Source organism: Gobio gobio (assembly GCF_949357685.1).
Source record: "Gobio gobio genome assembly, chromosome: 17".
Taxonomy (NCBI): domain Eukaryota; kingdom Metazoa; phylum Chordata; class Actinopteri; order Cypriniformes; family Gobionidae; genus Gobio; species Gobio gobio.
In genome coordinates, this window is record NC_137110.1 from 22544522 (window position 1) to 22555687 (window position 11166).

Consider the following 11166-nt stretch of genomic DNA (forward strand, 5'->3'; position numbering starts at 1 on the left):
ACTGGATAAAATGTTATTTTGTAAAAACTAATTTATTCTGTGTAATGTAATCCAGGTCCAGAAATAACCAATGCTACATGTTTTAAGACGTTTGAAGTAATTCTGATTCGTTCCTATATTACACTTATTTTATGTTAAATCTGCCATTTTCCTGTGACATAAAATTGGCGACAAATAGCAATTATAAGACATACTTTGTTGAGGGAGAAATGTGAGAGAGAAAGCATCAATATCAATATTTTAATCCATAATTACATCATTTATTTAAAACACAGCCTATCTTACAGTTTACCTAAAAAAAACCAACAATGAGACCATGAATGTCCACACAGACTGGGAGGGAAAAAAACGTTTTAAAAACAGCTGATAAGGAAGCAGTGTACATTGCAGAATTGAATTATAGAAGGAGAAGAAGAAAAATATACAAACAGGTAATTTACACAACCAAGTTGTTATGAGCATGATAGCTCTTATGTACAAGTCCTTATCTGCCATAAAACTGGTGTAATTGTATGTCTTGAAACTGGGTTTTACTAAAATGTTCCCTTTAATGCTGTTGTCACAGCGCATCAGAAGAAATGCTCAGTATGTAGAGTGTCTCCTCTGTATATTGAAACTTGTAGTGATGGGTCCATCCTCTGGACTGACAGTAAAAAAACAATAATAATAAAATAAAGGTTCCATGTCTCAGACGTAGAAGAGTCGTACCCGGGATGTGCTGACATGAAGGTCGTCATCAAAAAACTTGGTCTCTATAACAACATTACCACTGCAAGAGAAGAAATTTGACCCATGATTAATCAATGAGTAACTTTCTAACATGTTGGACTATCACAAAATGTTTTTTTTTTTATTTTTTTTTTTTAAGGAAACTCTTACGTTAAGACATTTGCAGGCATCATCTGTGACTCTGGTGCAGCTTCTATCAAAGACTGCCATGTGTTTGTAGAATTAGGAATCACAAAGCCAAACTCGAAAAACCACTCTGAAAAAAAGACAAAAAAGGTACACGTGTATAAGCATTTTGTGATGTAAATAATCTTTGCGCGTTTCAAACATAGTAGGCCAATAAGAGGAAAAACATATTAACAAGTTATATAGTGTAACAAGTGATTGTGCGTACAAATTCCTACGAGCCAAAATGCAAAAGATTGTAAATCATAGGAATTTGTAAGCACATGCACTTTTATTACACAATTACAAAAAGTACCTGTCCTGACAAGTAAAGTCTAGAAAATGGAAATTGATATTTAATATAACATTGTTGAAACTTTACAATAAGGCCCTGCTTGTTGACATTAGTTAATGCATTAGCTAACATGAACTAACAACAATCCATTTTTTTTAAAAGTATTTTAATGTTAGTTAGTAAAAAATATAGTTCTTCATTATTTGTTCATTTTAGTTCAACTTTTTTAATAATGTGCTAGTAAATGTTGAAATTTACATTGACTAATATTAATAAATGCTGTAAAAGTATTGTTAATTGCTAGTTCATGTTAACTATTGACGTTAACTAATGTTAACAATGGAACCTTACTCTAGTTGTGTTACTATTAATATCAGTATAATTCCACAAAACCATGAAGACAAGCATAGATGAAACTTATAATGGCTGACAGTTGCATTGTGAATTAGTGGTGAATGTCATAATACATTTTGGTTACAAATTGGATCATTTATATCGAAAGAAGCCTCTATATTAGAACACTGCATTTAAAATACACTGTTCAAGTTATTCAAGAATCTTAGGCCTAGTATATATGTAAATGTTCAAATGTACATGTGCCTAACTTGGATTACACTAAATCTAAATCCAAACCAGACTATGACCTAAGATGGCTACTATTGACAGTCATATGAAGGTCACATGCAAACAATAGACCCTTTCACACAAACAATCTTTTCTGGTAAATTACCGGCAAACTACTATTAAGAGATCATGTGTGAACAGAACCTTTTCAAAAATCCCGGTAAATCAGTTCTGGCAATTAACCAGTAAGAGAAGTTGTAACATTACCAGCAAATTACTGGTATGATGCTATGTGTGAACAAAGAATGAAGCTCAGTCGAAGCGGTTTATGGTAAGTTCTGCAACTTTGAACTGTTTTTCTATGTAAACATGCACTAGACTGACATCTGACTATTGCACCGTGTCTTGCGCTCTGGGCCCTGCCTTTTTTCCATTTAAAAGTGTTGCGTCTCTGCAGTTACTATTGCATACCATAAAATTGTAATCAATACCGTGCAACTGCAGTACTAAAGTAACTATTGTGCGTCTTGTGTTTTTAAGAGCAAAACCATGTTCTGTGTGACCATCCCCTGGATAGTTCACCCAAAAAGGAAAATTCTGTCATTAATTACTTACCTTCATGTCGTTCCAAACCAATAAGACCTTTGTTCATCTTCACACAAATTAAGATATTTTTGATGAAATCCGAGAGCTCTCTGACCCCTCCATAGACTGCAACATAATTGCAACTTTCAAGGGCCAGAAAGGTAGTAAAAAGCAGAAAAAAAGAGCCGTGGTGTGGTGACTTTTTTCTGCTTTTTATTATTTCCCTTGATGAGCACCCAATTTGAGCAAAAAATTGTTTTGCTGTAGATGTGCGTGCTTTGGATCTGGTTTAGTAAAGACATCGTTAAAATAGTTCATGTGACTCCAGTGGTTCAACCTTAATGATATAAAGTGACGAGAATGCTTTTTGTGCAGAAAAACAAACAAAAATAATGACAACAATTTCTTCTCTTCCCTGTCACTCTTTTATGCGATTCACTTTGTTGGGCTATTCACAAAGTACAGCGCAAAGCAAAACGCTGGCTCACTATTGGCCGAGCACGATCCCATGATTAGATGTACGTGTAGGAGCTTGGCATGGAAGAGAACAGATTGTTGAATAAAGTCGTTATTTTTGTGCACAAAAAGTATTCTCGTCGTTTCATAACATTAAGGTTGAACCAAAGTTGCAATTACGTTGCAGTCTATGGAGGGGCCAGAAAGCTCTCAGATTTTATCAAAAATATCTTAATTCGTGTTTCCGAAGATGAACGAAGGTCCTACAGGTTTGGAAGGACATGAGGGTGGTAATTAATGACAGAAATTAATTTTTTGTGTGAACCATCCCTTTAAACACGTCACTCAGAAGTAAAAAAAATGTAATTTAGTGGTAAATCTTAGTTTGTGTTTACTGAAAAATGTATGGTAATTTTACGATAATTTACCGGGATTGCTGTGTAAAAGGGGCAAATGAGTGGAATGTTATGATCAAATTGTATTTTAGCAACATTTATATTTTACACATTTTAACAGGAGCTCCTTGCTTGAGAAGACTCAGTGTAGGTGTCTGTAGATATTTCAGAACCAGAGACATCGTGCTAAAGAGACCTCCAATTTTGCATTTACAATCATTGCTATTTCTTATTACAAAAGTGCAATGTGCAAGAAAGAATCAGAACAACCTTCTAGGCACTGGCCTTTAAAGAAAACTTTTTGCTCCAGTCGGAATTTTTCCAGTTTTTCTACTGAAGAGAAATTCAGCTCTCTGGAGACTGCTTTACATTTCAGGATCTTCTTAGGAACCCGAGCTGGAAAACAAAATCAAATCTGTTAGTTACCAGACATGGCAGATTCTGTACTAAATTCAGAACTGAAAACTGATCACATTGACATCACTAAAAAGAGGAGCGAAGTAGTGGACATAAGAGAAGAATTGGCGTAGCCAAGTTAATAGTTTAAATCTTTAATGCAAGGTAATGCTAAGAACCACAAACCTTCATGTTCTACCCCAGGAAGGGAGAGGTCTTCAGTTCCCTGCCAGAGAACCTTCCCTGTCTCTGCATCTCTAAGATTCATCCAGTTTCTGAAGACAAGTTAAGGCATGCTGAACCAAATTCCCTTTAAGACAAGTCATTTTATTAAGCGGCCATCTTTGAAATGCCTCTCGGGCAGCTATTTCATTCATGCAAGTGCAGCTCATATCTCTTTGAATGGGGAAACATCAAATTCTTCAAAGCTGTACACCAGGTTTAAGATTACAATTTCTATTTGAAATCACCAATGAACTCAGACAACAACGGTCTCATAAACATGGTTTCTTACATTAAAATAGTGTTAAAAAAGCGTATTTTTCTGGCTAGACAAGCCAATGCACATGCGCAGTGTCCTACGCGTGCGTCTCAGAACACTGGCTGTTTCTATAGAACCCAGAGCTTCTGACGGCAACTGTAGTGATGCGATTACTTTTTTATTTAGAAGGCAGGACTTATTCCACCATACTACACGTTGCACGTTCTCCCATTCATAGTAATATGAGTGCACACTGCACAGTTTTTATATTGTATTTGTACTGAACAGACTGACAATGAAAAAAGGACAACATTTTTGAAAATGACATTTGAAAGGACGATAAACAAGACACTTGTTCAACTCATTGGGCTTAAGGGACAGTTACCCTAAACATGAAGATAGTGTCATCATTTGCCTCATGTCATTTCAAACCTGTATGACTTTCTTTCAACAAAAGAGATGTTTAGTTGCTGTCAAGAATCAAAAAGAACAAAACAGCACCATAAGAGCAGTCCATAAGACACGTGCACTATACTCCTAAAGCCATATGATAGGTTTGTGTGAAGAACAAACTCTAAGTTTTAAGTTTAATTCACTGAATATCTTGTTTGACCACCAAACCATTGGATGGAAAAGAGCATCTTCACATATAAGCTTCTGCTAAAATGATTTTTATGTTCTACAGAGGAAAGTGAGTATTACGGGTTTGCAAAAGTTGTGACGGGTGAACTATTCCATTAAATGATGCTTAAATTCAAGACTGATCATTACATTGAGAAGCATTTAGTTTTCAAATCTGAAGCAGACCACACTTGGAGTCTAAAAACATCCTGATCTGTCTGCTAAACAATGGTTTATGACAATGTCCTGTACTCTATGTCAATGACATCTGACCTCTTCATCTTCAGACCACCTGTGTGAGTCTTTCAGGCTGGTCGAGCACACTCACCCAAGGCTGCGTGTGTCATTGCAGGTGCAAAGCACAGGCCCTAGTTACCAACCCCCTGAGATCTCACTCAGGGCTGCACAAGTGTGCTACATGTATCACTAATCCTAATCTATCTTACAAGCATTAATAGCAGCACATAAAGCCAAATCTGTTCCTGTTGGAAGGAAACGGGCTCATCATAAAAAATGTGCTATACTTTATTTTGCTAATACTTTATGTGCTATACTTTATTTATAAGGTGCCCCTGTCACTGTGTAATTATACATTTAAGTACTGAGTAATATTCATTAACAACATGTATTTACTAATTTGGTTTGGTTAAGGATTAAAAATGTACTGTTATTACTATAGTAGATTCATATAACATATGTAAAGGACACTGTAAAATAAAGTGTTAATTTAGTTTATTATATAAAAATGTATAATATTAGTGACACTGCAGCCATAATAAAATATTTTCATTATATAAATATATAATGTATTATTATATTAATTATAGCAATATAATATTTTATATTTATAATAATTAATTATTATTTGTATAAACATATTCTTATATTTATTATATGTTTCTTACGGATACTCAATTTTATATGGAACTATTCTAAGGCATTAAAATACTTTAAATGTATCCCGAGACACAAATAACCAGAAGCATGTCCAAGGATTAATTTTCAGTCCAGCCCTGAGAGATGATATATTTTCCCTTTGCAAAAGAACCAAATTAAATGATGCAGTGGTAATTGGACTGAATACATCCCATATCTTCGTGCACAATGTTAGACTACAAAAAACAAAAACAAAGTTTGAGATATTTCCTATGTGCTTAAACATCATTTCACGAGTTCACACTTACATATAATTTATGGAGAGTAATTTAACTGCGTGTTTGGCGTGCTGTCCGGGGGTAGGGCTTCGAGCTCGGAATTTGGCCCGAACCCAGAGTACCCCCGGTATATGTAAGTGGCTGATAAAATAAAAGTGTGGAGAAGGGGTGGTGGAGGGATGCTAGAAAACTGTCAATGAATGGAGGTAAGACTGCTGCGTGTATACCTCTTACTGTTGATTAGCTGAGTGCTCTCCACCTGTGTCAATTATCTGAACGTGCTCCTCCCGAACTATGTTTATAAAACATCATTTAGACCAGTGGTTTTCAACTGGGGGACCTCGACAAACTTCCTGGATGGGCCTTAAGTACCCCTTTTTCTAGTATCCCCTGATTTAGACCTGAGATCCACTGATTTTAGACCTAATGTGTTTAAACCTTATATTGGCAAACTCTCCAGACTTATGTAAGGTAAGAGAGTCTCGTCTTCCCAACTAATTTTATGTGCTGTATCCTGTGATATATTGCACCCTGAATTTCGATGCCAACAGCTGAAGCCACTAAAAATGAGTAACTATTCACTTAAGTACTAGGCTCTGTGTCTGATGAATCAGGCGACTACATTTGATATTATTGGTGACAGATGTCTGTGGGATCTCACCTGCTGAGCACACAGAGAGAGTCGCATGGGAGAGACCCTTTTACTCACAAACACTGTCACTGTCGAGGTAATTAGTCCCTTCGGCGCCAATGCTTTCACGGAAGCCACGTTCATTTTTAAAAAGTCATCTATTGTTGCCATTTTCAATCTGTTATTACTGGTACAAAAGAGTGTTTGAAAAAAAAAACACCAGCACATCAAACGTATCACATTTTTGCCTTTCTTAAAAATGATGGAGGTGGAGGCTGTGTTAGTACTAACGCAAATAAACTAAGAAACAGGAACATAAAACCAGCTTTGAAAGACACAGTGAGCGCACACAATACACACTCCTTCAAACTCTAGATACACTTGCTCAATACTTGTGCCACTGCAGCACAGCTTTCATAATTACTTTGCTCTAGCACTTCTAACAAACATAATTTGGCACACGATGCAATATCTATCTTTTTTTTTTTCATTATTTAAGTCAGTGTTTTTTTGTAGCTACTCAAGGGATGGTGCTTTGCACACGGTAGTCACCTCTGGGGCACACTGGGTAAAAAAACCCCACACAAGGCAGATATGATGAAGCCTGGAGGTAAAATTGCATGAAACTTTGAAACAGCCTTTGAAAATTGGTCTGTGCTGCGTAACTACATTGTACCAGATTCACAGTGCTAAAAGGAGCTGTGCTATACTAAGATGACACATAAACAGCTGAGCTCAAATCTTAAATGCAGGACCAATACAAGACATTATGCATAAAACGCTCAAAATTAAAGGTCAATAGGTAGTGATATCTATGGCATACAAGCCCATGATCCAGCTAACTGTGAACAACTACGGTATAAAATTTAATTGTTTTACATAAAACAATATCTGAATGCCCTATCCATGCATACACTACCATCCAAATGTTTGGGGTTGGTAAGATTTTTAATGTTTTAGAAAGAAGTCTCACCAGGGCTGCAATTAATTAATCAAAAATATAAAAACGGTATTATGAAATAACATTATTATGAAATAACTGAACATAGTTTAAAATGTAATTTATTTCTGTGATGACAAAATGAATTTGCAGCAGCCATTATTCCAGTCTTCAGTTTCACATAATGCTTCCGAAATCATTCTAATATGCTGATTTGGTGCTCAATAAGCTACAATTTTCCTGCTTAATATTGAGGAAACAGATAATTTTTTTTCAGGATTCTTCAGGAAAGTCCAATGTTTTAAATAGATGTAACATTATAAATGCCTTTACTGTAATTGAATGTGTTTTTAAAAGTAGTTATTTCTTTGTCACTCTAATCCCAAACTTTTGAACAGTAGGGAAAATTCAAAACATTCCCTTACAGACTTGCACTACTTTCGCTCATTTCATTAAAAAATGCACATTCACATAAGTTTGGTCTACTATCATTTCCCACAGCTTTGCCTCATGCAGCACACAGTTGGATGTGAGGAGCATAAGGCAGCAAATCCCTGTCCTTTCAAATCAAGGATTTAAGAATTACCAGCCTGTAAGACACACCCCTGCTTTCCCAGAGAAGGTCACACAGGGTAGACCCATGTCTACATGAAGATATATTAGAAAAACGGTGCAGGGCAGTGTAAATGTTCCAGACGTGGCCACTTTGCCATGTCATGCCATCAGAAAGTTCTTCTGGTGCTATGATTATTCTTGTCAGATTTACAGAGCCTATTATAGAAACACTAGCCAATGTTATGTAATCGTGATGGCAGGCACAAACTGTGTGAGGAGATTTCACCTGGCTAATGCACCTGATCCCAGGAATCAGGTGCCTGTCAGTCTCATAGTATCCTGAAGCCCACGAGAACATTAACCAAACTTCCAGCTAAAGCAAAGGACAGCATCCCAGTTAGTTACTGATGCTAATATGCTCAAATCCATGTAAAACTGCTTTGAAATGACACTGATTAATTGCATTAGAGCATTACGATTCATACCAAAGTAACTCAATAACCCAGGTATGCACATGAGCAAAAACAAGAATAATCATACAATTTATAGAATAACGCAGGCATAATCTGGATTAGAGAAAGAACACAGATTTATCTATTCACACATTACATAGCAAATAAAACTGCTGTCATACTGTATAAAATGCCTAAAGAATTCATAGGATAAATTTCAACATTACATAAACACTTGATTGGGAGTTTAAAAGTGTTAGTATATCCTAAATGAACTGTCAGCTGACACCAAAGACGCAAATATAGCCTGTAGTTTGTTTGATATAATAAAAACATTTGTGTTTATAGATGGAGACTGTTTAAATTGAAATCAGGCAAGTATTGAACATTATAACTAAAGAGCATAACATAATATGTAACGTTAACTAGTTCACCTTCCAGTTTGCAATCAAAATATCATTCAACATCATTAATATTAGAGTCCTGGTTTCAAAACCGTTAGTTGAATTGCCTAATACAGATTTACGACCGAAATAAGATAGCTAGCGATGATGTAAAGTTGTGTGAGTTTGAGGTTTGCAGCTAACAGGCTAATCTGTCCCATCATCACTTAAGGATACAGTTTAAACCCCTTCAGAATCTCCTTCGCTCTGTCTTCGTCCGAAGACATCTTTATCCTGGATCTTCCGCTTCAGCAGATGAAAAAAGACGAATTAAAACGTTCCACCGAGGAATAACTAATAAATATAGGACAAAATATCTGTTAATTACGCACAATCCAGCTCGAAAAAGCTTTTAGTTACAGTGAGATCCAGCTTTAATCTGAACGGATACACTTGATCCGCTCACAACCTACTGTAAATAGATTTTTTGTGGGCGATTGACAGCTGATTCGACCAATCATCTAGAGAGTTTTTGAAGGCCTGGATTAAATGTACCAATCACAGAGGAGATGCAAGAACAAGGGCGGGGTCTGGTTGCGTAGGGACGCGTCACCGATGGCAACCCCTCAAACGTCCTTCGAACGCAGCTGAACGGAAGCGCGTGTGAGACAAAAAGTTCTCTGTACATTATCTCCTATGGAAAAACGAGGTGCTTCGTGGAATTTACAGGGCATAACATATAAATACTGCTCAGATGAATAATGCTTTATTTATGGACAGTGGACTATAAACGAGGCCAGTGTTCTCTTTTTGATATCGCTCGCAAACATGTGGCTCAGTAGTTCAGGCAAAAATATGTTGGAACATTGGTTTACCCATCTCTGTATGTACTCCATTTTACACCTTATAAATTTCAAAATAAAATAAATATTTTTCCAAAAAATTATATATTTTCCAAATATGTAGCCTGTGTAGGCTATTACAATAAAAACACGCATTTTAGTATAAAATGTGTGCTTGTAAAGTAGTCTATAGCAGAGACAAGTAGAGTACTACTTTACATATAAAATAGCATTTAAAATATTATATATCGCATTTGCAAATAAATGTATGTTCTCACCACACAGTTAGTTAGTTTGTAACAGCAGAGAAAGCTCTGTGGCTACAAATTATATGTCTAAAAGAAGGCCTGTGGCTAAGCAAAAACCAGCACAGGAAATAATGATGGCTATATTTGTGCAATTTACGAATACGTCTCAAAATGTTCTCCTCCGGAAAAGAATGGTCATGTAAAAACCACAGAGCTACATAAAGTTTAGGTCTCTGCTCTACTCTGCACTTCTCTACAAGCATGCAGTTTATATTATTTTATTTATGTGTCTCGGGATTAATTTAAAGTATTTTAATGCCATAGTTAGATATAGTTCCATATCCATATAGGCCTATATATGGCACAGTGTCCTAGCTATATATATATATATATATATATATATATATATATATATATATATATATATATATATATATATATATATATATATATATATATATATATAGGCCTATATATATATATATATAGGCCTATATATATATATATATATATATAGGCCTATATATATATATATATATATATATATATATATATATATATATATATATATATATATATATATATATATATATATATATATATATATATATATATATATATATATATATATATATATATATATATATATATATATATATATATATATATATAATTCTTTTTTTTCCCCTAAGACCTGCAATGGCAGAGTAAGACCAGGGGGCGGTGCGATACTACAAGCAAAGAAAATGGAAGAAAAGTTCATGGACACCTCACCTCATCGTTCACCAGCATTACCTCAAACTCAAGCACCGGCAGTGTGGCATGATTCTACAGCCTATATTACGGAAATATACTTCATCAAACACAGCACTGCTATTTCAGAGATATCACAGCCGAGAGTTAAAGGATGAGAATCTGGAAAGGAAGAGAGCCCTTATATTAACAGTAAATCTTATGTATCTGCAGTAGTCTGCAAAATACCATGCAATCTACTTCATAAATGGCTGCTTCCATAGCAACTTGAAATAGCCTATACTTGTGCATGGATTTCATTTTTCCTTTACAAATAAAATTGACATTGCAAACTTCAGTTAGAATGTCCGACCAAATAGCAATAGCATTTTTATGGTAAAAAACATGCCAAATGAAACACAAAAATATTATGCCTAAAATGCTTGTTTTTTGTTGTTGTTGTTGTTTTGTTTTGTTGTTTTTCCCCCAATAGGCTGAGCTTTATATCAAAATACATGTACTGGTACTCATGCTCTGTCAAG

The 11166-nt window shown here is 35.2% G+C and overlaps 1 protein-coding gene across 2 annotated transcripts; it reads right to left on the reverse strand.

Annotated features, from left to right (window-relative positions):
• Positions 1-227: 227 nt before the first annotated feature.
• Positions 228-9253, reverse strand: pde6d (phosphodiesterase 6D, cGMP-specific, rod, delta). 2 transcript variants are annotated; one of them, XM_079840960.1, is made up of 6 exons: positions 9195-9253; positions 9040-9108; positions 3772-3860; positions 3460-3585; positions 880-985; positions 228-769 (listed from the first exon to the last, which is right to left on the reverse strand). In XM_079840960.1, exons 2-6 carry the CDS (start codon positions 9087-9089, stop codon positions 688-690), a joined length of 453 nt encoding a protein of 150 aa, XP_079697086.1. In that variant the 5' UTR covers positions 9090-9108; positions 9195-9253; the 3' UTR covers positions 228-687. The 2 variants fall into 2 exon arrangements, with proteins under 2 accessions (XP_079697086.1, XP_079697087.1); XM_079840961.1 differs by having other exon boundaries at positions 3475-3585; positions 9040-9253.
• Between the last annotated feature and the right edge of the window lie 1913 nt (positions 9254-11166).

Bases quoted from the DNA above. Each gene is read 5' to 3' on its own strand.
- pde6d (XM_079840960.1), bottom strand. From the start codon at position 9,089: ATGTCTTCGGACGAAGACAGAGCGAAGGAGATTCTGAAGGGGTTTAAA. The intron at 3,586-3,771 runs GTTTGTGGTTCT...TTTGTTTTCCAG, and splicing joins TCCTGGGGTAGAACATGAAG to CTCGGGTTCCTAAGAAGATC. The intron at 986-3,459 runs GTTGTTCTGATT...TCTTTTTTTCAG, and splicing joins TAAAGGCCAGTGCCTAGAAG to AGTGGTTTTTCGAGTTTGGC.